Here is a 26,656-nt window from a genome sequence, read left to right as displayed (position 1 = left end):
GAATTTTACACAGGACTTAGTCATATGTGACAGTTTGTTTGTGAATCTGATAAAAGTTTCTCATAAACAAAGCAATATTGTGCATAATAGATAAGCCAGCCACGTGGATGAATAAGACAAAGCAGTGAAGAAGAAAGAAGAAAAAAAAAAACATCCATAGGTCAGCTTATTTATTAATGTTGTGGCTTTGTGCTGTTGTTTTTTAATGGGAACAGAACATCCTCTCCATTTAGCTCTCTAGCTTTTTCCTTGATTGCACAAGGGCAAGCTCATTTGCCTTTTAATTGAACATGTCTTTAGAATGCCTGGTGGAATTAAACAAAATATATAAATGTGTGTGCACGACGCTGCTGTTCTGATAAGCCAGGGTGCTTTTAGTATCTTTTTGTTATTTTAGTTTGAAATTGCCAGAGAAATTTGATAGCCTTTAGCATGAAACAACGAGCTAATTACAGTATTTCTGGAGCTAGGCAAGAAAAAAAGAAGATGGATGTCTAGAATGATTAAGGATTTTGTTTAACTTTCATGCCAGAATAGTGTGATTATTCATATTTAAAAAAAAAAAAAAAGTCCTGCTGCTCAGCTCAGTGCTCATCTTATGTTTCACACCTATATTGAATGCATCATTTGGTGATAGATTTTCAAATGTGAAGCATTGTGAGAATTTCTGTACAATAGGAGACTCGCAGAAGCCACCTTGACATTGTGTTCCGTATAGGAAGCTCCTCACATTTGCGGTGCCAAGTGCCACAGTAATCCCTGCGCAATCTTCATTTCCAGCTGCCTGTCTGTTTTTTGTGACAAACCATGCTAATGCTCCATATGCACACCCATCAACAATGCTCCTTTGACTGCTTCTATGATGACAAAATTTTGTTTTTAACATTCTTTACTGTGTTATGTTCACTTTTTGTAGTCTGCTTAGTGTACTGAATCCTACTTCAGTTTAGCTTCTTATTTATTGTAAGACTGAATTTTGTTAGATTATGCTGTTAGGTAATTGTAAATTCTTATTTACAGTAATTTGCATTTTGTTTTTACTGTTGTAATAGGAGGGGGTTACTATGACACCCCTCCACATCCACAATAACACCAAGGATACCAAAGCAAATTATACGAATTACTTCTTTATTAAGAAAAAATAATAAAAATAACACAAGGGAAGAACACTTGTAACAACAGAAGTGTCATATAACCAGGGTGAATGGCCCACCTGCCTCAACAGGTCTTGAATTCTGCTCCATGGGTCCAGTATCCTTCCCCATGTACCCCCCTTTCACATGTTTCATCCCCCTCTCTCACTTTCACTTTCACTCTCACTGTCTCTTGACCCTGGCTCCTTTTTTGTAACTAGTCATGCCTTTGGTAGTAAGTGAGCTTTAAACCCCATCTAAATGTCATCTTATGTTTATTCCATTAACAGCAAGCTAGAGTCCTCCCTAGTGGCCTTTTGTGTTCCAGCACCTATGAGCCTTCAGTTGCAATTAAAGTTGCAGGTCTCTCTGTTACATTCCCATACCTTCCCTGCTTGGGACCATGTTTTCCCCAATAGTCAGAAGGTGTTACCACATCCAGTGTCTCTTTTCCTAGAAAAGGGTCAGGAATTCCTTTTGACTGCTGGATTGCCTGCCCTTTAGTTTCCGGGGAAACAAATGTATGCTTCATCCTAAGTTACCTCTCTCATATTCACATGCTGAAGCCCCCAGCTACATGGCACACATTCAGAGAATGCCAGTTCCTGCATTTCCACACTAGCATACACATGACCTCTCTTGTCATTGCCAATGTGGCACTCTCTCTGTTTTAGAGGCTTTCTCTGGAGATTCCTCTTGGAATTTTTCCTGGGTGGCCCTTGAGATGTCAACTCCTTGACTGTCATGCACCAACTTATTCTGATTTTGCTTTGAAAAAACTTAGAATGGTGCTAGTGTAAGTGTCGAGGTGGAAGTTGACTTATTTAATGCAACTGTGCATTCTTCCTGAATATTCCTCCACTAATACCATTTTTTGGAATAAAAGGGAAATCATGACCACTTTCCCCTGCCATTATTAGTGAGTTCTACCATGAAACTTCTATAAGGAATTAAAAAATTGTTCTTGGTTGCCTTTGGACCTCATATTACACAGTAGGCAGTGTGTGTTCCTGAGAGGACAGAGAGTGGGTTGCCATATTTGCCTGTGGATTCCAAAGTGCTTCCTAGCTTATTAGCTCCTGAAGTCAACCTTTTCCTCTCATGTGCATTATTTTGCTATGAGTGATGCTGCAACAATGTGGCTAACATTCACTGTAGAAGGAGGGCAGTCATCCTGGCCAGGAAGGGGGATAATTTCATACCTGGACAGGAAACCAGAGAGGAACAACAGTCAGAATGGCAGGCAGAACAAGAATATAACTTTGTGTCCAGACCATATCCAATAATGGAAGGGCCAATGAGTCGGGAGCAGTTTAATCCTCCATGTACCAGGTGGCAGTGGTCCTCATGTGGGAACCCAGTCGGCACAACCACAGGGATGCTTGGCATATGGAGTCTGGAATTACAGCCCTGTTGGGGTCTCTACATTCCAATAGAGGGGGCTATCAGGGGAGGTCTCCCTACTTTTTTTATGATCTGGAAGTACATACCAGGAGACATGGAGTGGCCCCGGAGGCACTCCACAGTAGGACGTGAGGAAGAAATATTGTTTATTGTATTATTTTGGCTTATTTGTAGAGAGGTGATTGAACATTAGAACATTAGAACACTCTAGACAAGAACAGGCCATTCAGCCCAACAAAGCTCACCAGTCCTATCCACTTATTTCTTCCAAAAAAACATCAAGTCGAGTTTTGAAAGTCCCTAACGTCTTACTGTCTACCACACTTGCTTGTGTCTATCGTTCTTTGTGTAAAGAAAAACTTCCTAATGTTTGTGCGAAATTTACCCTTAACAAGTTTCCAACTGTGTCCCGTATTCTTGATGAACTAATTTTAAAATAAGAGTCTTGATCCACTGTACTGATTGCCTTCATAATTTTTAACACTTCAGTCATGTCACCTCTTAATCTTCTTTTGCTTAAACTGTAAAGGCTCAGCTCTTTTAATCTTTCCTCATAATTCAACCCCTGTAGCCCTGGAATCAGCTTAGTCGCTCTTCTCTGGACCTTTTCTAGCGCTGCTATGTCCTTTTTGTAGCCTGGAGACCAAAACTGCACACAGTACTCAAGATGAGGCCTCACCAGTGCATTATAAAGGTTGAGCATAACCTCCTTGGACTTGTACTCCACACGTCATTTTATATAATCTAACATTCTGTTAGCCTTCTTAATGGCTTCTGAACACTATCGGGAAGTCGATAGCTTAGAGTCCACTATGACTCCTAAATCCTTCTCATAAGGCGTACTCTCGATTTTCTGACCCCCCATTGTGTATTCAAACCTAACATTTTTACTTCCTATGTGTAACACTTTACATTTACTGACATTAAATTTTCATCTGCCACAAATCTGCCTAAGCCTATATGCTATCCAAGTCCTTCTGTAATGATATAACGGATTCCAAATTATCTGCTAATCCACCTATCTTGGTATCATCTGCAAACTTAACCAGCTTATTACTTATATTCCTATCTAAATCATTTATATGTCTTAAAAATAGCAGCGGCCCTAGCACTAACCCCTGTGGAACACCACTCTTAACATCGGCCAATTCTGATGAGGTTCCTCGCACCATCACCCTCTGCTTGCTGTGTCTGTACCAATTCTGCACCCATCTAAAAACATCACCCTGAACTCCCAGTTCTTTTAGTTTGATGCCCAACCTCTCATGTGGCACATTATCAAATGCTTTCTGAAAGTCAAGAGAAATAATATTATATGCTCCACTTTGATCGTAACCTTTTGTTGCCTCCTCATAAAATTCCAGCATGTTAGTAAAACATGACCTCCCTCTTCTGAACCCATGCTGACTGTTCCTGATAACTCCTGACCTTGCCAGGTGTTGCTCAATCTTATCCTTAATAATTCCTTCCATTCATTTTCCTGTGATGCATGTCAAGCGTAATGGCCTATATAGTTGTTTGGATCTGCCCTGTCACCCTTTTTATACAATGGGATGATATTTGCTATTTTCCAGTCCTTCGGAATCTCTCCAGTGTGCAATGACTTCCTAAAAATATGTGTCAAGGGTTTATATATGTACTCACTAGCCTCCTTAATAACTCAAGGATAAATATTATCTGGTCCTGGTGATTTGTTTGATTTCAGCTTATTTAATCTGAGCAGCACTTCTCCCTCTACAATTTCCAAATCCCTCAGTACTTCCTTAGTAATCGCGTTTACCTCTGGGAGTTTATCCACTTGCTCACTTGTGAACACCTCAGAAAAATGTAAGTTTACGGCATTTGCTATTTCATTGTCTGTATCTTCTGATTCCCCTTTACTATTTCTGATGCATTTCACCTCCTCTATGACTGTTCTTTTACTACTAAAATACTGAAAGAATCTCTTAGGGTCTTCTTTCGCTTTATCTGCTACAACGTATATTCCTCTCCAACTGTCTTTTAGCTTCCCTGATATCCTTCTTAATGGTTGCCCTCATGTTCTTATACGCTCTACGATTAACTTTGCAGTCATTAGTCTTATATGCCTTATAAAGCAGTTTTTTCCTTTGCAACTTCTTTTTAAAATTTTTATTAGTCCACCGTGAAGTTTTTTTTAATTTCCTAATAATGCCAATTTTAGGTATGTATCTGTCCTGCATTACATGTAAAACATTTTTAAACCTGTTCCACTGCCCCTCGACTGTCTCCACACTTAAAAGCTTATCCCAGTGTATCCTGCTTAGACATTGTCACATCTGGTCAAAATTAGCCCTACCAAAGTTCAACTTAATAATTTTAATCTTTGCATCTGTACTCTTACAAAATACTGAGAATTGTATTACATTATGGTCACTTGACCCTAGTGGTTCAATCACCTCTACACCCTCAATTCTATCTTGATTATTACAAAATACTAAATCCAGACAGGCTTCACCCTGTGTTGGTGCTTTAACATGCTGTATTAAAAAACAGTCATTGATTACTTCTAAAAACTCCTGCTCTTGTGCTCCTCCATCTGCAAGGTTATCCCAGTTAATATTTGGATAATTAAAGTCCCTGAGGTGGGTTGGCACCCTGCCCGGGATTGGTTCCTGCCTTGTGCCCTATGTTGGCTGGGATTGGCTCCAGCAGACCCCCGTGACCCTGTGTTCGGATTCAGCGGGTTGGAAAATGGATGGATGGATGGATAATTAAAGTCCCCCATGACTATAATATCTCCCTGTAAACTTGCCTTTTTGATATTACTAAAAAGATGTGTGTTGAAATTACTGTCTGAATTGGGTGGTCTATAACACACTCCTAAAATAAGACCTCTTTCCCTAATATTTTCCAGGCGAAGCCACGTGTCCTCACTACATCATCCAACTGCAGAGGACTTACATTTAAATTCTGTTTGGCATAAACAGCAACCCCACCTCCTTTTCTGTTCTGTCTATCCTTCCTAAAACTGTGTATCTCTTTATGTTACACTCATCCCCATCTTTGTTATTTAGCCAGGTTTCTATTATTGCTATAATGTCATAATTATGCTCTGCTACATACAACTCCAACTCACTTACCTTATTTTTGATACTTCTAGCATTAAGGCAAGCTATTTTTAATGTGCTACTCCTTCTACATTTAAATGTTTGCTTAGAATTTACATTACTATGCAATTTTATTTCTACACCATTGTTTGTTCCTCCATGTATAGATCTAAACCTGGCCTGTTCTCCCTGCCCCCCATGAGTAGCCTACACATACGCCTCCCCAATACATTGATGCCCCTCCAGTTCAGATGTAACATGTCACAGCGGGACAGGTCCCATTTGTTCCAAAAGGAGTCCCAATGCCCCATAAAACTATACCCTTCTACCCTGCACCAAGATTTGAGCCATGCGTTAAGCCTTCTGATCTCCTCAATCTTACCTGAACTGGCACGTGGCACTGGCAGAACTTCAGAGAAGACTGCCTTGTCAGTTCTGCTTCTCAGCTTGGCACCTAACTCTTTGAATTTGGATCGCAGAACTGACAGACTACCCTTATGTATGTCATTTGTTCCAACACAGACAATCACAACTGGATCCACCCCCGCTTTGGCCAAGAGCCTATCCACCCTTCCAGGGAGGTCTCCCACCTGTGCTCCCGGAAGGCAACACACTGTGCGAGACTCTCTCTCTGGAGCACACCTACACTTCAATCCCCCTAATGATTGAGTCCCCAACTATCACTACCTCTCTGTTTCTGGGAACTGGTTTTGAGGTGGCCCGTTGGGGCTTCTCATCCCTGCCTACCACCTCAGAATTATCAGAGATACCGTCCAGCTCCGCAAGGACATGATAATGGTTTGACACTTCTAATTCTGGTGTTGATGCCCCCAAACAGTGTGCACCCTTTACCTTACGCCTTGTGACTGTGACCCACCTATTTCTACCTGTCTGGTCTGGAATCTCCTTCCGCGCCACCTTGGGGGTGCACACTATCTCTCTAAAGGACACCTGGGCCAAGTCTGCCAATTCTCTATTACAACGCAGGTCAGCCAACTCCTCCTCCAGTTCAGCAACCCTGAGCTCGAGGTGCTGGATCAGCTGGCATCTCCTGCAGAAGTAGCCCTCATAGACAACTGGCTCTTCCAAACCATCATCTAAAAAGTCCAACATCCAACAGGACTTGCATTGCCCTGGCCTCATTTTTAAAATTTGATGTGGGATTAGTAAAAACTGCCTTAACTTTTTTTTTTCTTAAAATTAAATAATTTAACTTAAATTATTTTACACCTTTTCCCCTTAACCTCCTGTACAGTTCTCCCTCTCAGCAGCCTGCTATTTGTCTTTCTATGAGGTTAACTTTACTTTTCTCTTTCTCTTCTCCTAACTTTGCGCTCCTCTTACTTAAAAGCTCCACTCGCACTGTTTGTATTCCCCCCTATTAATGAACCCTTATGCTGTCGCCTGCTTAACTGTTCTACCTCTGGACCGCTAAGTACAGTCCAATCTAAAATAAACAAATAAATAAACTTTACTACCTTATCTGCTCCTACAGCCCCTTGTGCCTGATTGGTGTCTTAATGCTGCCCGCTTACCTGTGCACCGCTGAGCCTTCCCCTTTATTGCTTTGATGTTAGCCCCGGCCTTTTCTTTCTTTTCTTTTAAACTAAGGAATCGCTGTTACAATGTAGTTATTTGCTTACAGATGCTGATATCAGTTACTGCTGTTTTCTACCCTGCCTCCTCGATGCTAATTCAAATACAGATAACAAGATCAAGCACACGTAGCCTACAAGTACAAGTAACTTTTCCAAGCACACCTCCAAACACCCAGCTACTTTTGCTCTTGTGTGGGCGAAAAAAAGGCAAAAAAAAACCTTCTAAAGGGAAAAAAGCTTTAAAATTCCTACATAGTTCCTTAGCGGCAACCAAAACCCAAGTTTTTAAGAGCAAAATGTATTTGTTTATTTAAATCTCACACCACAGAACAGACCAAAAACTCTCAACAGCCTCTAGTGTTTGCAAAGCACAAGTCAGCACGTCCACACCAGAAGTGTGGTTGTTTGAATAAATACTGTATATGCTTTATTTTAACTTGAAAGTGTGCTTACTGTGCCTTAGCTCTAGGGCTCAATTGTGTCCCCTACAGGTTACATCACCATCCTAAGTGCATCATACTTGAACCATCTTTTCTTTCTTATTTATATTTTGCTACATTCACATTACAAGCCTCATTTTTCAATTCCAATTTTTTGCTCAGATCAGATTTGTGTATCTTGACAGTTCACATTCATAAGTACAAGTAACCTGTATCTAATTGTAATGTGAAGGCATCTGTCCCCAAAAACGGTATGCATGCCCACATTGATACATTTGTGCATGAGTCATCTGCATCACCAACAACAAAAAAACCATCATATCTGTGAGCCGACTCATGGTATTAAAACTGACAAAATGGATGTGCTAGAAGCAAGTGTATCCAGCTGTACATGATTAGGTTAAGGAAGTGAAAAAAATTCAAACAGCTAGCATTTGCTGTTTTCGCAGTTATTGCTGGCACTGCTGCAGCAAGAGATGTGTTGGTATGAGGAGGAAGCCAACAATGGTGGGACCGTGACTGTTGTTGCAGCTGTAGCTCCCCTCCATTTTTGTTCGGCCACACTGGCAGTGCTGGCTGATGACGACAGCACTCTGCCTATTCAAAAACACAGGAATTCCAGTCTGATCGTTCTCATTCATGTCGTGTGACCATGTATCATCCAATCTAGGACCACATATGAAAGTGACTCAAATCTAGTTTGAAAAGACTATTTTTCGGTGTCCACACAGCCCTGAAAACATCACATTTGTGTCACTTTAAGGTAAAACTGACAAAATGGATTTGGTTCACGTCATCCTCGTAATGTGAATGTAATCTTTGTATGTTTCCTTTGATCTTGATCACTGTTTTACAATTTTTGAATTGCCATTTCTGACCATTTTCGATGGATTTTTGTCCTCCGCTCAGTATTTTATTTTTTGGGAACTGCTTTCATGTGTATTAAACATTGAATTGGAGTTTTGCATTTTATTCTCATTTATTACTGTGCTGGAGAGTGGCAACATGTTACATGTTGGTTGGACATGAAAGTTAGAATTTCATTGTACTCTGCGTATGTGACACTATACTACTACTACTGCTACTACCACCATCACTGCTTGGAGTGCACAGATTTCCATACTCAAACAAGCTATGTCAGCTTTGCTCCTACATCATGCTCCAGCTTGCATCATAATATCTCATCAGCACATCTGAACAATCATTTTAATTACATTGTATAATCTTTGCTTATTATTTACTAGTTGGATTTTGTGCCTACTTCTACTTTTTCCAATTAGTATCTATACTAATATAATAAAAGGCAAAGCCCTCACTCACTCACTCACTCATCACTAATTCTCCAACTTCCCGTGTAGGTGGAAGGCTGAAATTTGGCAGGCTCATTCCTTACAGCTTACTTACAAAAGTTAAGCAGGTTTCATTTCGAAATTCTACGCGTAATGGTCATAACTGGAACCTCTTTTTTGTCCATATACTGTAATGGAGGAGGCGGAGTCGCGTATCACGTCATCACGCCTCCAACGTAATCACGTGAACTGAAAACAAGGAAGAGCCCCAAAGAGCGCTGAAGAAAACATTCATTACACAATTGAGAAGGCACAAGAGAGCGGCTCACGTGAACTGACTGAATGCAGCACGAGTGATCACTTCGATACTGTGGAAACAAAGCACGGTGTAAAACGTAAGTTTAAATTAAGTTTATAGAAACACTACCTCTGCCGTTTGCAATACCATATTCGTGAGATACAAGTTTAATGAGAAGACACGAGGTATAAACGAGACTTTGGATGACTTTGTAACAGATTAAAAATTGCTGTAGCGAGAAACTTTTAAGTGCCGGGTCTTAGCTAACATTAAATAAAGCCGTGGACATCGCAACATCACACAAGACAGCGGCTCATGTGAACTGACTGAACGCAGCACGTCGGAAACAAAGCACCGTGTAAACCTAAAGTTTAAATTAAGTTCATAGACCTACAAAAGGTTGCCATTGATTTGAGGCAAGATTGCTTTTCTCCTGTACAACTATACGTTGCATTCTCAAGAGTGTGCTTGCACGGCTTGGTCATATTACAACCGGAGTGCTGAACTTACAACGTGGTATACAAACAGAACTATAACAATTGTAAAAAAAGGGAAAAAAAAAAGCGAAGAACCCGTGGATTAAATAAAAAGGCTCCTTCCTTGGCGAAGCAAGGAAAAAGGAAGACCTTATATGTGTATATATATGTAGATATGTATATATATATGTAGATATGTAAATATGTATATTTTTATATATGTGTCTGTATGTGTATATATATATATATATATATATATATATATATATATATGTGTGTGTGTGTGTGTATGTATGTATGTATGTATGTGTGTATATATATATATATATATGTATGTGTATGTATGTATGTGTATGTGTATATATGTATGTGTGTGTGTATGTATGTGTGTATATGTATGTGTATATATATATGTTGATATGTGTATATATATATATGTATATATATGTGGATGTGTATATGTATATATATATGTATATATGTATATATATATATGTATATGTAGATATGTGTATATGTAGATATGTATATATATGTATATATGTTTATGTATATATATGTTTACATAACCTCTTTAACACACTACTTCTCCGCTGCGAAGTGCGGGTATTTTGCTAGTAGTATTATAAAATTATTATATATATTAGTATATTGAAAATGAAAATCAGCAGTTATAAACCTGGAGGAGAATGATGATGTCTTGTTGTTTTATTAGGAAAGCATGCATGCTGTTACCTTGCCCTTTTCTGTTTCATTTTTTCATCTTACTTTTTATTACACCATTTATATTTTAGTCAACTACATGACAGTCAACTGAGTTTTCCCATTTAAACTTTCCAGCAATTTAAAAAAAAAATCAATTTTTTTTTGCTCATCTTGAACAAATGATTACAAAATCAGATGTGGAAATGAAGCACAAGGGTCTAAACAAAAGTGTGAAAAGTAGTCTTTGAAATAGGCATAACTGAAAACGGGAAGGAAAACTGAATAAAAATCAAAATTCAAAAAAAGCTGACACAGAAGATTCAGACTAAATAAAATTTATTTCCTGTGATAACCAATAAGATCTTGTAAGGTGCTTTGAGGTTTGATACAAATTCCTTGACAGTGAGTTTTTGCACCGCCATCTTAAACAGTCTTTAGGCCAAGTCCCCTCCAAAATCTTGTTTCCAGTAATAAAACCTCACAAGAATACCACAAACACAAAATGGCACAATGATGAAGTCACCAAAGAAATGCTAAAAAATAATATCCATATTTATTAATTGTAAAAATATGAAAAATCATCCACCAAACATATCTCTGAGATGCCAATCTTCGATTCATAACATAAGAATTGTGAACACTTCAAGTTGGCAATACAGTCTTCTGTTTAATGGCCTACTAAGGTCCAGCTTGAGCTTATGAGGTTTCGATTGTCACACATGTCTGATTACTTGGCAGCAGTTGTTTCTCACATCACACGTGATCACCCAGTTTCCAATACTATAAAAAGGGACAAGAGAGACAGCAGATGCATATTCTTTGAGCCTTTCACCTACCCAAAGAGACGAGACAGGTAATGAGTAAATAACATAAAATTTAGAATAAAGAGGAATATGAATAGTTAAAGAAAAATAAAATTGATTCATTACCAATAGGATTTCTTTTAGTTGTAATATTTTGTATTTAAAAAATTCCCATCTTTGCTTTGGCTTTTTATATTGAATTTGCCTTATCTTTAATGTCTCGGTTTTGCCTAATCATTTCTGAACTTGCATGGTTTATGTTGCTTATGTTTTTTCTCTTGCACGTTGTTGAAATTAATTTTTGCATAGACATGCCACACCTATAGTGGTGCAGAGGTAAGTGATCTAGCCAATATGGAATGTTCACAGGAAGGAAAGGTAATACTGTACTCATCAACAGTCTGCGCCATAATTTGTTTTTCCTTGGAGCCTTTCTGATAATAGTAGTCCTTTTTTGGCTGTCTGTGTCATTGATTGCTCTTTGTACTTGTAACATACCAGAAAATGCTCCATTTTAGGCTCTCCTCAGGATTTGCATGACACATTGCCCTTTAGAGCTCCATTAGCCACAAGTGAGCCATTTTTGCTCTGTTAAGATTAAAAGCTCAAAGAAAGAATTATCAAAGGATTCCAGAAAGGAGCCCTTCAGTACTTTCACAGTTCAACTGTACACTGTGAAGCCACTTTATTAGGTACCGCACACAACAACAAATAGTCATGTGATGGGGGACAGCTGCCCTTTTCACATAATCAATTAATGACTTTAAATAAGCAAAGAATGCTATCTGACACAGATATGAAGGCACTAACAAAACTTGTGTGTGCCATTCAGAAAGAAAACGCACCAACTCAAAGATTTTAATGGATTTCATTACAACATGGCATTCTTTGCCAGACTTGCCCAGCTAGAGATTTTCAAGAACAAAAACACTGCTGAAATTTTGTAGTGGAATAATGCAACCAAAATAAACCAAGTTAAAAAAAAAGAAAACATATTGCTAATAATTTGATCAAAAACAGACTGAAAGCGATATAGTTTATGCAGCTTAATAAGCTCCTATTTAGAGCCACAAGATCACGGCCTGGACGGTGTTGAAAACAGTCAAACAGACAGTTTTACTGAATAATATTGAGATAATGTCAAAGTCCCTTTCCACTCAGGATAAATTCCAGTCTGTTTAAAAAAAAATGTCCTGTGCCAAATATATACTTCTCACTTATTCGCAAAGTCTGTGCTTTCCGATTCACGTCATGTATTTAAACAGCGGATTCGGGAGAGAAGTTCCTTATAGACTACTACTCTGTTTCGACAGGCAACAAACCATTAATTCAGAAACTGTCTTTTTGAGTCTGCATAGAGTGAATATCATCAGCAATAACATACGTTAAAAGGGTGTCCTATTTACCCTCAGTTTTAGGTACTTTGGTTTGTTGAAGGTATTTTACTTGCATTTCTGGCTTTTATAACTAGAAATTCCTAGATTCTGAATTAATGAATTGCCAGTGGAATAACACCATCCTCAACAGACCTGCCATACAGTCCGGAGAATTTGTTCTTTTTTAAATTGGATCATGTTTCTAAATTTTAACTTCATGGAGTTTTGAAAGAATGTTAAACAGAAATAACACAGTAACCAAACTGGTGCTGTTGGTTCAAAGTGCTCACACACATAGGACCAATGAGATTAAGGCAAATACAAAATGTCTGAATGATGTTGTTCCCTGCAGGTACTTTAAGCCTAGTAACTAATATGTTAAACTGTAAACCATTGTGTTGCCAGTTCAGCCCCCACCTCCATAGTAATTTGCTTAAGCTGCCAGTGTCCCAGTTTTAGGATTCTAACAAATGTTGCATCACATTGACGTGCATGTCATTTGAGATAAAAGAGTCAACCATCTAATTACACATTGTGTGTTACTTTGTACCTACACGTGAGCTATCATCATTTTCATTTCTTAAAATAATCACCCTGAGCTCTGCTATAGAATCCTGCTCTGCCATTTTAAAGTTTCCACTGGGCAGGTGTTTTTCTTATTAGCAGGGATATGCTCAATGTATAGCATTCTAGGTTGCTAGCTACACATTGTCCAGTTTTAACTTGTCTAATGGAGCTTGTTGTTTGGATCTGCCTACATAAGTCTCAAAAGGGTAAGAAATAAGAAAGAGCCTGGAAGACAAGATCTCCTGGATCACAAATATCTCTCTGCACTGCACCTACATACATTCATCCATCCATTCATCTATTTTCTAAGTCTGCTTTATGCTGAGCAGGTTTGCTGGGAAGCTGGAGCCTATCCCAGCAAACAGGGCACAAGTCAGAAGCAATCCCTGGACAGGGTGCCAGACTATCACAGAGAGAACACACACACACATCCACAAACTAGGGCCCATTTGGCATCAGCAATCCACCTAATCTGCATGTCTTTGGACTGTAGGAGGAAACCCATGCAGACATGAGGATATGAACTCTGGACTTTACCACTGCACCACTGTGCCACCTGGTCACATTCAGTATATATGTTATAAAAAATAAGATACAAAATTATCATAATGGGATGGACAACAGAAGGCTACTATGGCACAAATCATAGATAATCTTAATAATGGTTACAGAAGTAATATGTCACAACACACAGTGAATCAAACCCTGTTGCATATAGGACTGGGTAGCAGCAGGCCAGTCAGAGTACCCATGCTAATCCTTGTCCACCATCAAAAGTGCCTACAATGGGCACACAACCATCAGAACTAGACCTTGGACCAATGGAAGATGGCCTGGTTTGATGAATCCCATTTTCTGTTTTATAATGTGGGCAGCTAGGTACATGTATATCATATACCTGGGGAAGAGATTGCACCAAGATGCACTGTGGGAAGAAGACATGACATTGGAGGAGTTGGGATGCTTTGGGCAATAATCTTCTGGGAAACACTGGGTCGGGGCATTCATGTGAATGTTAATCTGAAATGTACCACCAACTTAAACATCATTGCAAACCAGGCACACTCCTTCATGACACCAGTATTAACTAATGGCGGTGACATCTTTCAGAAGGATAATGCACTCAGCCACAATGCACAGTTTGATCAGGAATTGTCTGAGGAACATGATGAAGACTTCAAGGTTATTGCACTGGCCTCCAAATTCCCCAGATATCAATTCAATTAAGTCTGATCTGAGGCTCCACCTCACACCTCACAGGAGGTAGAGTATCCTGCTGCTAACATCATGGTGCCAGATTCCACAGGTCACCTTTATAGATGTTGTAGAGGCCATACAGTGGAACCTCGGTTCATGACCGTAATTCGTTCCAAAACTCTGGTCGTAACCCGATTTGGTCGTGACTCGAAATAATGTTCCCCATATGATTGTATGTAAATATTATTAATCCGTTCCAGACCGTACGAACTGTATGTAAATATATATATTTTTAAGATTTTTAAGCACAAATGTAGTTAATTAAACCATAGAATGCACAGCGTAATAGTAAACTAAATGTAAAAACATTGAATAACACTGAGAAAACCTTGAACAACAGAGAAAACTAACACTGCAATAGTTCACGCTATAGCGCTACGAACCGCTCACTAAAAACACTTTTTTTAATGAGTTTTAAGCACAGGGAAAAAAATGAACATTTGAAAAATCCATAATTTAATAAACAACCAAGAAAAGTAACATTGCAACAATGCACGCTACGAACCGATCGCTGTAAACAGAAGTGAAGTGGAGGTTAAAATCCAACAGAAAAAAGTCTTCATTAAATATAATGTGGTTAAAACAATGCTCAAATCTGTCTCTTTAAAAACAAGCCCGATGCATTCTTTAACTGTCTTCTCGGCCTTATGCCAGCCCTCTCTCTCTCTCTCTCGCGCGCGCGCGCATGTGTGTGAGTGTGTGGGGGTGTGTGTGTGCGTGTCTGTCTCTCTGTCCCTCTCGCTGCACAGGGAGAGACTAAACACGTGCGGAAATCATCAGCGCGCACAAACCGAAAGGGAAACTGGCTTGTTCGTATACCGAGTGTGTGGTCGTGAACAGATGCAAAAGTTTGGCGAACTTTTTGGTCGTAACCTGATTTGTACGTGTACAGAGACGTTCGTGAACCGAGGTTCCACTGTACTTTGATAAATCAGAACTGTTTTGTTATGGAGAAGCAACAGCATAGGCAGGTGATCATAATGTCTTGGCTCATCTTTCAGATTCATCAGGAAAACAAGTTTTGATGAAATCTTATGATTATGCTACATAAAGCAGAACCTTCAAACTATTTTTGGAAGTATTGTATTGTCTTTTCCATGTTGTGTTTTATGATGCTTATTTTCTTCTTTTATATTGTACTAGCCAACCCGCGGCGTGCCATACGCCGCAAAATCAGGCCACTTTTTTAATGATTTTTAAGCACAGGGAAAAAATTAACATTTGAAAAATCCGGAGGAGAGGGGAAGGACGCCCATTACGCCCCATCTATCATGTTAGTCTGCTGATTTCTCGTTCAGTAACCTGTGAGTAGTGATGGGCGGGGTGAAGCCTCACGAAGCATCAACACGTTTGAAGCAATTGTGTCGGAAATCGTATCGAAGCGTCGAAGCATTTGACACTCACCTCTCTCGTGACACCTCCTGGCCATTTTCATTAACGTTACAGAAACTTATGATACACTTCAATGACGTCTGTTAAAAGTCGTATTGCTTTTATTTTTTCGTAGCTACAGACTGACAACGAAGAGAAGGGTTCGTCAGCAGCTTCTAGTGTCTGATGTCTAAAAAATATAAATATAACTAATGCCGACAGGCAGAATGCACTATACGATAGCAAGAGTTAAACAAAATAAGACGCCTCACCTCATGCATTCCCGGCTCTTTCAATTAGTATTTACTTTTGCACTGTATCATTATAATCGCTCGTGTTATTAGTATTATAATTAACCCTGATCTTTTCTTGAGATCACATTTAATAGCCTTAAATGTTTTCTTTGGTCTGTCTTAATTAAAACGGAGTAGACAGAAAATAAAGGTTTATCCCTGTGCTTTGCCATGTTATAGGTAAGCACATTTGAGAAAGAAAATGTAAAATCCTTAAATCACAGATGTCATTATTCGATCAAGTATTAAAATCTGCAGTGCTTCGAAAGCTCGACACAGTGTCGAAACCTGAGTATCGAGACCTGAGTATCGAATGGCCCATCACTACCTGTGAGTCACGTAGAGTTTTCATTGTTGTTTGCGATTCTGGCCGCTTTTCGCGTACTGAGTTGTTCCGGAGTCACAGTTGAGAAACAGTTTTTTAATGTCTTTTAAGCACAGGGGAAAAAATGAACATGTGGCCCGGTGCATTCTTTAACTGCCTTGTGGCGCTGTAGTAGTACGGCTGCTTTGCAGTAAGGAGACAGTGGAAGATTGTGGGTTCGCTTCCCGGTTCCTCCCTGTTGGATAGCAAATTATCCGCGACAAACCCCTTCAAAAGCCCATTTTTAAATAAATAATCATCGCACTCACAGTGTAGCGAGGGGCGTGGAAGTGTGGCTGAAACGGTTTCAGGGTAGACTCGTGCTTCGGGCATTTCTCCCCTGTGCAGTGTGTGAGCGAGCGAGTGAGGAGAGAGAGAGAAAGCCGGTACGTTAAGAGTGAGCGAGAGCAGGCTCGAAGGCAATGTGTTCCTGTGGTATAGCGGGTCCATAGCTCACCTTCAAAAGGCCATTTTTAATCAGGCGACTGACAGTAGTGGAGTCAGGCACAGAGAAGGTCAACTGCAGAGAGAGCGTCTCGACTGTTGCAGGGCCTGAAGCAGGTGAGACGCTAATGAAAAAGAGGCACAGAGCTTATTGGTTTTTAAAGACTGCTTCCTTCATTGTGTTTTAACTTCAGTTTTAAAGGATTGCGCGGCTCTCTCTTGCGCTGCCTGTGTGTGCCTCTGTCTCTCTGTGGCGCTGCCTCTGTGTGTGTGTGCGGCTCTCTCTCGTGCTGCCTCTGTGTGTGTGCGTGGCTCTCTCTCGTGCTGCCTCTGTGTGTGTGCGTGGCTCTCTCTCGTGCTGCCTCTGTGTGTGTGCGTGGCTCTCTCTCGCGCGCTGCCTCTGTGTGCGCTTGTCTCTCTCTCTGGCGTTGCCTCTGTGTGTGTGCGTGGCTCTCTCTCGTGCTGCCTCTGTGTGTGTGCGTGGCTCTCTCTCGCGCGCTGCCTCTGTGTGCGCTTGTCTCTCTCTCTGGCGTTGCCTCTGTGTGTGTGCGTGTCTCTCTCTCTCGCGCTGCCTGTGTATGCCTCTGTCTCTCTCTGGCGTTGCCTCTGTGTGTGTGTGTGTGTGTGTGTGTGTGTGTGTGTGTGTGCCTCTGTCTCTCTGTCGCTGCCTATGTGTGCGCACAGCTCTCTCTCTCACACTGCCTGTGTGTGCCTCTGTCTCTCTCTGGCGCTGCCTGTGTGTGAACCAAGATTCCACTGAGGTTGACTAATGAAAAGTCAACGTGGCTCAGAGCTGCAAGTGGACTGTGGCACAGACAAACAGAAATGACGGAATGTTTTTCAAGGCGTCGCGTCCGAGTTGGTGGGCGTGACTGTGATTTTTTCGTCGTATCCAATGGTCTAAGAGTTGGTGGGCGTGGCTCCTTCCTGCGTGCGCCATTGCCGTCTTACTTGTCGGCGGTTTAGTGAATCCACGCTCCTTCCGGCGTGCTTTCCATGGTTGGCTACTTGTCTTCTGGCTTAGTGAATTATATATATACATGTACTGTATAAATGTACTGTATAATGCCATATTGTTTTATGTTGACTCAAAAATGAAGACTAATGAGTTTAACTTTTTTTTTTATTCACTCTTAGAAGCATATTTTAACAATAATGATGTGGTTTAGTTTAATCAAAGTGGATTAATGTGAATTATGATAAGGCTTGTGGCAGGAATCTGTACCAGTTTGTTGTATGTTGTTGAATCATTACACTTGAAAGAGCAAAGAGAAGTGTATTTAGGGCTGCTTTTTGGCTGTCTTACACTTTTCACTCAAAGAAAGGTGGGATCTCCCAGTTAACATCAGTGATTTTTTCTTCTCAGCTTTGCAAAAGTATGTTTCAACTTGCTTGAATCACTTCAAGACTTGTGATAAAGCAGTAGAGAGCTGCTTTTTGCATTCTACATCTAGTTTTTCTGACTTCAGTCTTTACGCTGATTAACAAATTCATCACTGAACACACTAATAGTAATGCTGGCAAACTTTCAAAAATGCAATACTGCTTAATGCTTTTGGCAGACTATTCTTAGAAACAGTGGGGTTAAGCAAGTTTTTGCCTGAGACTGTCATAATTATAATATTATTTCTTAAGACCTCTTTACTCTCCACCGAAGATCTACTAATTGTGTTAAATAATTATTAAATGTATTCAGTAATTTCCTTTTCGCTTTTGCTTTGGGTGATATTAGATGTCTTAAGCTCTTTTGAGTGTATTTCATGCATTTTTAATATGATACAATAAAAATGTAATTTTCCTCCTAAAAATGCATATTTAACTATTGCAAAGCTACTTGACAAAAAAGAAAACAAAAAAAAAAAAAACTCCAGAAGACCGGTAAGGCATTGTGAGTCAAGTGGTGGAACCTGTAATTTGAATGAGTGGCAAGTATAATTGTAGAAGCCTTCAATTAACTAACTCCTGCTGACGATATCAAAGTAACTTTCTAGTGATGAGTAAAGAGAAAGGTTAGTAGAGTCATTTGGGGAATGTTTTCCTCTTTTTAACCGTAAAAGACATGTTATGATAAAAAGGCCCAGAGGGATGCAGGTGGTTTCAAGTGGCTTTTGCTTCCTTAGGTTTTTGGGGTTCGGTTTTCTCTGTCTGGCTACGGTCGAAAATCGGATCTGACAAAGCATACCATGTTGACAGGCCTAATAAGCTAATCACCAATAGGATTTTAGTGTTCTAGCCTACGTCGTTTTGGAGCAAGGAGATAAAAGATAAGCAAACAGTTCAAGTTTCAGTGAGCTGTCACAGCCCAAACAGGCATTCTTTGAAATATACAAATAACACCATGCGCAGTTCAAGCAATACCAACCTCCAAAGAAAAAATAAACAAAATAAAACAAGTACAAATAAATAAATTAGAGTAAAATAGTTAATTGGCTGCATTGGAGTATAATGATCCTGATCCTCAGGTATAAAGCTGAGATTGATTGAAGGATTTAAGTTTATCCTATCATTTTGGGCACATCATATTTAAGTTTAAATCCACATGTGTAAATTTTGTGTGTATATATATATATATATATATATATATATATATATATATATATATATATATATATATATATATATATAATAGTTAAAGACATGCAGGTTAGGTGTTGGAGTGGAAATGCTAAATTGTCTCTAGTGTGTGTGTGTGTGTGTGATCACCCTGAGATGGACCTTGTCCCTAGCCGAGTGATTGTTTCTGCCCTGTGCCTGATGCATGCTGGTATAGGCTCCCTTCATATGTACATGTATGTGTATATGTGTTTATATATGTACAGTATTTCTATATTTTCTAAACCTAACCTTGCAGCAACCTTTGTAATGCAAGATCCAAACATGGTTAGCATACCAAACTCTTACAAAGTGAATCACACACACACAGCCTCACTCACACCAGGACAGTTTGACTTTGCCCTACAACTTAGTAACATGTCTTTCAACTCTAGGGGACAATTGGACTCCTGGGTTGACACTACCATGAACACGTCGAAAACATGCCAGTTTTATATAGAATGTATCCCGGCTGACAGCTAAGCACAATCTGAGAGTGACAATGCTCTCTCCTGCACTATGATAAAGCATAAAATAATATACAGTAATTAGTGGTAAATCATAATTATAAAGTTATTAATAAATGCCTCAGGCCGGACTCAATCTTATCATTCAGTATTTAAAACCTTAGTGCCTGTGCTGTTTATTCAGATAGCCACAAAATTAAAACCACCGACAGGTAAAGTGAGTAACAATAATTATTTTGTTACACCTGACAAGGAGTGGGATATATTAGGCAGCAAGTGAACAGTCAGTTCCTGAAGATGATGTGTTGGAAGCAAAAAAAATGGCAAGCCTAAGGATCCCAGCGACATTGACAAAAGCCAAATTGTGATGGCTAGACAACTGAGTCAGAGCACCTATAAAAAGGCAGATCTTGTGGGGTGTTCACCAGTATGCAGTGGTTAGTACTTACTGAAAGTGATCCTAGCAAGTCCAACCAGTGAACTGGCAACAGGGTCATGGGTGCTCAGGGCTCAATGATGCACGTGGGGAATGAAGACTAGCCCATCTGAACAAATCCCAAAGAAGAGTTACTATGGCACAAATTGCTGAAAAACATAATGCTGGCCATGAGAGAAAGGTATCAAAACAAACCATGCATTGGAGCTTGCTTAGTATGGGGCTGCGCAGTTTTAGATTGATCAGAGTGCCAAAGCTGACCCCTGTCCACCACCAAAAGTGCCTACAATGGACACATGTGCATCAGAACTGGATCATGGGGCAATAGAGTAAGGTGGCTTGTTCTGATGAACCGTTTTCTTTTAGATCATGAGGATGGCCAATTGTGTATGTGTCATTTACCTGGGGAAAAGATGGCAGCAGAATGCACTCTGGGAAGAAGGCAAGCTGGCAGAGGCAGTGCAATGCTCTGGGCAATATTCTGCTGGGAAACCTTGGGTCCTGGATTCATTTGGATGTTACATTGAAACATACCTCCTATCTAAAGATTGTTGCTGACCTAGTACACCACTTCATGGCAATGGTATTCCCTGATGGCAGTTGCCTTTTTCGACAGGTTAATGCACCTTGACACACTGCAAAAATTGTCCAGGAATTGTTTTGAAGATGACAGAGAGCGGAAGGTGTTGACTTGCCCTTCAAATTCTCCAGATCTCAGTCCAGTCTAGAATCTGTGGTATATGCTTGAAGAACAAGTCTGATCTATGGAGGCCCTACTGTTGCAACTTACAGGACTTAAAGGACCTGCTGCTAGCGTTTTGGTGCCAGATACCACAGGACCCCCTTCAGAAGTCTTGTAGAGTCCATGCCTCAGAGCTGTTTTGGTGGCGACCTACCGAACACTAGGCAGGTGATATTAATGTTGTGGATGATCAATGTGTACAAACAATCCACCTAGCTATCTGCCCCATTTTATGATCTGCTTTTTCCAAGTGGGGTTTCTTTCAGCATGAAAGAATTTCCATGAAAGGACACACCAGCTCATACACTCATTCCTGCTGTTCCAATTTAGATTTCCCAGTTTACGTAATGTGGAGCTATGTGTAGTACTAGAAGGTTTATGTAAATACTGGAACAGTACATACAGTAAGTGGCACACCAACAGGACCAGGAATTCAATCCAGGTCCCTGGAGGCAGGCTAAACTGTGACATATTTGATGGGGCATGCAGATGCAGTAAATGCCTGTGGCATACACCTATTTTGACAATTAATGCTGACAAGGGGCTCCCCACCTACTCCCACCTCTAACAAAACTCTTAAATCTGAGGTCACAGGGTAAGATAGAGAAAAACAGCCTAAGGTGATAGTTGTTCTGGAGGTGACCCCAGTGCTAACCACTACACCACCATGCCACCTCACTTAAAAACCTTTGCTGCATAAAAAAAATTGTGATTTAGAAATTATGCTTTGACCATGGTGTATTACTACAGTGTAACTGTGAAGAAAACACGGACATTATTAGCACTAATGCCTTCTTATGTCTTCTTTCCCCACTAAATGAAAGCATAGTCATGTCTAATCTTTTTTTTTCTACTGTGTATTCAGCAATCCCTGTATAAGGACTGACAATGAAGCAGCTCCTTCGTTTTTTTCTTAACATTTGAATTGCCTCAAATGATATTTATTCTCCTTCACAATGACCTGTGTTCATAGGTGATAATGTGCTCTTTTGGGGGATTTTATTGTCACTGATTTCAGCAGAAGTTCTATTCATGTGCTTTGCAAGCATAAGAAAACGAGGCCTGCCACTAGGCGACGTGGTTCAAGTACATTTCCTGATAGTTTGTATCATTCTGGCCAGTGGGCAATATGACCTACTAGGGCTGGGAACTGGAAAACACAAAGTCTCAAGTTCAGGCTCTTCCACTGCCCCCATCCGCTTTTGTACACAGAAGATTTAAGTTGCATGTTTGTAAACTGTTGTGCTGGATATGTAAAGCAATTTCACTATAAAAAGGTGGCCTGCAAGTGTCAGAGAGCCCCACAAGATTTCATATGAGGAGTGGACGGGTTCACATTCCCTGTGTTAAATGGATAAGGTAGGCATAGAAAAGAGAAGGTTGGATGGATACTGAAATTTAATAAACAGCTTTAAATCCACATTTGTATAAACACGTGCATGCAGTGAGCTAAAATATAATGCTATAAAAATAGAGATACAGTAAAGAGAACTGCAAAAATGGCCTGAAAACCATGTGCATGAAATTGGGTGGGTATCAGGACATCAGCCCGAGCGAAAGAGAGAACAGAGAAACTAACCTTTCTTTTTGTACCAATTACACAAAGAAGCAGCCGTCTGTGTTAGTGTTGAAAGAATTCATTTGAAATGTCTGTCCGACAAGTTGTTGATTTAGAAAGATAGCCCGTTGTCATGTGCAGCACGGTACAATGCAATCAGTTACATTTAGCCACAAGGAATATCCAGGAAATGTTTATTGTGCTCCATTAATGGCATAGAGGAAGGTGCACCTCCAGGCTCTCTAGTGATGCAGTAAAGTGGAAATTCTTTATCTCCTAGCTGTATGAGGATTTCATTTTTTACTGTATGAAATGCATTCATCTGCATCACTGAATGTGGATACACATCTTTGGTTGTAAACAACGGCCTTGTCTACACATGGAATAATTCTCCACTTACCATGCAGTTTTAAAATCTTGATGAAATGTCCAGTAGCAATTAGAGCTTTGAACAGACCCTCAAGCCGCCGTCCCCAGGCTATGCTGCTCTCTTCATGAATGGCAGGGTTAGGATGTGCACTTTGTAGGTCACTAGAGTGACCTTTGGTGGCAGTTGACATTTGGTGAATGCTCTGGCAAGTGCTTCATTAATGCTAATACTTAAAGGTGTAAGCAGGCTGAACCTGGGCAATTGTAATAATCAGAGGTAAAGCCAAAAAGCGAATCAAGGAGAGAGAAAAGGGAGAAGAGAGGATTTTTTTCCTCATCCCCCTAAGGGGGCAGTCATGAACCATACATGCAGGACAGTGTGGTGACTTTTTTCTTTTTTATTGGAGACTAGGTTCGTTTCATTAATGCTCCATTTTTTTAGGTCCTGTAATAAAACACACTGTAATTCTCAGAGTTATCTGGGTTTAGTAAATAGGCATATGAGTGTGTGATTGTCCTCAAAATAACGCTGTTTCCTTTTTTTGATGCTGTTCATATTCTGACCTCTCGCCGAAATGCACTCTTTTGTTTTCCTGCCCAAAAAAATTTATAAAACAGTCAAATTGTATTATCTTGAGTTAAATAAGTTCGCTGTATGTTACCTAACAAAGTCGCTCAAAGTGTAATTCATTTATGTTATTGTACCGGCTGATTTCATTGCAGAGTTGAAATTACAAAAGTGTATTTTTATTTAGGAGACTGGATTTCTAATTAAAATAGATCAGTTTGTTACTGCTTTTGCCCTGGAACAAACACTCGCTAATTATTTTTTTCCTCCTCACAAATATGCTCCGTTCTCGATAAATCATGCAAACATTCATAATACAAAATGAGTACCTGTTTCTATAAAAAAAAAATCATTACTAGACTTTTTGCGCATATTTTGTCATGCTTGTTTGTAATGGTGTTTGACTTTTTAAAATGCATCCTGTTGATTTTGTTTAAGATGCTAAATTTCCATAAAGAATGTGCCCTTACAAGAACTCACAATGGAGCTAGCATCTGGCATGAAAGATATCTTTGGCTTTTCATTTCCACTGAAGCAAGCTTTTTTTTTATGCTTAACTGTCTTGTTTTCTAGAAGCACACATCGCCTTTGATGCAGAAGACCTGCATGGAGATCTGCCTGAACCTTTAGCTGCCTGTCACACAGACAGCTGCCATCCACCAGGGTCAAGTCACCTCAGCGATGACACACCTGCTCAGAGGAAGCCCTCCTTCAGGTGGGTAGTTACTGGGAATCATGAGCCAAGCTGAGAAAAATGGCTAGCAATAAGCACAAGTTCTATTCTTTACGCCGATACTGTAAGGAGCTTGTCTTATCGTACACTATAACTCCCTTTCAATTCATGTTGCTGTTTCCTGCCGAAAATCAAGTGAGGCACACCTAGAGTGAAGAGACAAGTTAGATGTGCATTTTAAAACTGTTTGGTGATAAAATGGCTGTTATTCACCTTTGCGCCTTTCACTGCCATTATTACTCATACGTTAATTTTCTCAGAATTTCTCCACCTTTTAATTTAAAAACAGCTCAGTCAAATATCCAGCTAGGAAAGCTCAGGGAAAACAAAAGGTTGGTGCATGTAAATCTGCATAAGAATTACACAAAGAGCCTAACCAGACAAGTTAGGAAATGTCCTAGTAAGTAATATGTTCATATGTAGCAAGAAGCCATAAGCTCTATTAAACATTCAACTTTAAATAAGTATTTTGTTAGTCCATGTCAAGTAAATGGAAAACTTAAATCTAAAAATCAGCAATAACCAAAACAAATTTCAAAAAAGCTAATAGAAGCTCATCTTTCCTCTGGTCATAAAAAAATAGAAAATAATCCTTAGAATTTTTGCCAGGAGTGGCCAGCAGGGGTCACTCAGAGTTCTTCCATCCTTCCAGCCATCCATTTTACTTACCTGGCTGGGCAGATACCACAAGTGGAAAAGAGGGTGAGGCTCAACCTTCGTTTTTGAAATTCCATGAGCCCAAATTAACATTCAATTAGAAAATAAATAAACGAAAAGGGTGTTTGTTTTTTTAATTATTGTGTAAACCACAGTCATACTTGACTAAACACCTCTCATACTGTACCTTCTCTTACCCTCAGTGGTACCACTTTTTTCTACCAGAGCTCTTGCCAAAACCTAACCATCCAATTCCAGGCTCAATTTCTTTATTATAATAATAATAATAATACATTTTATTTATTTGTAGCTGCCTTTCTAAACACTCAAGGACACCGAATAATAGAAAAAACACAGATTATAAACAAAACTAAAATACAAAAGTTAAAATCAGACAGAGCAATTGTAATCAAAGAGAAAAAGCAGTCTTAAACAAATTAATTTTAAGTTTAGATTTGAAAAGTGAAAATGATTCAATATTTCTAAGCTCAGATGGTAGTGAGTTCCAGAGCTGGGGAGCAGAGCAACTGAATGCTGTGCTCCCCATAGTGGTAAGATGGACGAAAGGGACAGTCAAGTGGATGGAGGAAGAGGATCTAAGGGTACGGGAGGGAATGGCAACATGGAGGAGGTCAGACAGATATGGCGGGACAAGGTTGTGGATAGCCTTAAAAGTTAGTAGGAGAATTTTGAATTGAATTCGGAACTTAACTGGAAGCCAATGAAGCTGCTGCAAAACGCGAGTGATATGGTGAGTAGAGGGGGTTCTAGAAATGACGCAGGCAGCAGAATTCTGGACCAGTTGAAGCTTATAAAGAGATTTGCGAGAAAGACCAAAGAAAAGGGAATTGGGGGAGTGAGGGAGGGGCGATTATGATTAATGTTACGCAAGTGGAAATATGCAGACCGGGAGATGTTATTGATGTGGGACTGAAAGGATAAAGTACTGTCAAGGATGACACCCAGACTCTTAACCTGTGGGGAAGGGGAGACAGAGGAATTATCAATAACAAATGAAAAATGATCAGTTTTGGATAATGTTGATTTTGTACCAATGAGGAGAACCTTAGTTTTGTCTCTATTTAATTTAAGAAAATTTGAAGAAAAACAGTATTTGAGTTCTGCTATGTAATCAATAAGTGAGGAGGTTGTAAAGGAAGCAGTAGGTTTGCTAGTGAGATAGAGCTGGGTGTCATCAGCATAACAGTGGAAGCTAATGTTATATTTACGAAAGATATTACCAAAGGGAAGGAGGTAAATAATGAAAAGGAGGGGCCCCAGGACAGAGCCCACCTGAAGTGACAGCGGTGGATCGGGATGTGAAAGTTTTAAGCTGAACAAACTGAGTGCGGCCTGAGAGGTAGGATCTGAACCAATCTAGTGGAGTGTGGGTAATGCCAATCGAAGATAATCTATTGAGAAGAGTAGTGTGACAAATAGTGTCAAAGGCTGCACTCAGATCAAGGAGGATGAGAATAGGAATTAAACCAGAATCAGCTGCCATAAGGAGGTCATTAGTAATTTTTATAAGTGCCGTTTCTGTACTGTGGAGGGGACGAAAACCAGACTGAAACTGTTCATACAGATTATTTTGAGATAAATGAGAATGAAGTTGAATAGACACTATTTTTTCAAGAATTTTGGAAAT

General features: G+C 39.7%; 1 protein-coding gene across 3 annotated transcripts in view; it reads left to right on the top strand.

Moving 5' to 3' along the window:
- Positions 1 to 26,656, top strand: part of wdpcp (WD repeat containing planar cell polarity effector) — a 424,187-nt gene that overhangs the window by 388,653 nt on the left and 8,878 nt on the right. For all 3 annotated transcript variants that reach the window (XR_007933616.1, XM_051919684.1, XM_028820594.2), the window contains one exon: positions 24,192 to 24,333. Coding sequence is in view for 2 of the 3 variants with exons in the window: in XM_051919684.1 (XP_051775644.1) it covers positions 24,192 to 24,333 (142 nt within the window). In the remaining variant the exon portion in view is untranslated. The remainder of the gene's footprint in view (positions 1 to 24,191; positions 24,334 to 26,656) is intronic.

Source organism: Erpetoichthys calabaricus, chromosome 15 (assembly GCF_900747795.2).
Source record: "Erpetoichthys calabaricus chromosome 15, fErpCal1.3, whole genome shotgun sequence".
Classification (NCBI taxonomy): Eukaryota; Metazoa; Chordata; class Cladistia; order Polypteriformes; family Polypteridae; genus Erpetoichthys; species Erpetoichthys calabaricus.
The sequence above is the reverse complement of the archived record's forward strand: the minus strand, read 5'-3'. Positions and strand labels throughout refer to the sequence as shown.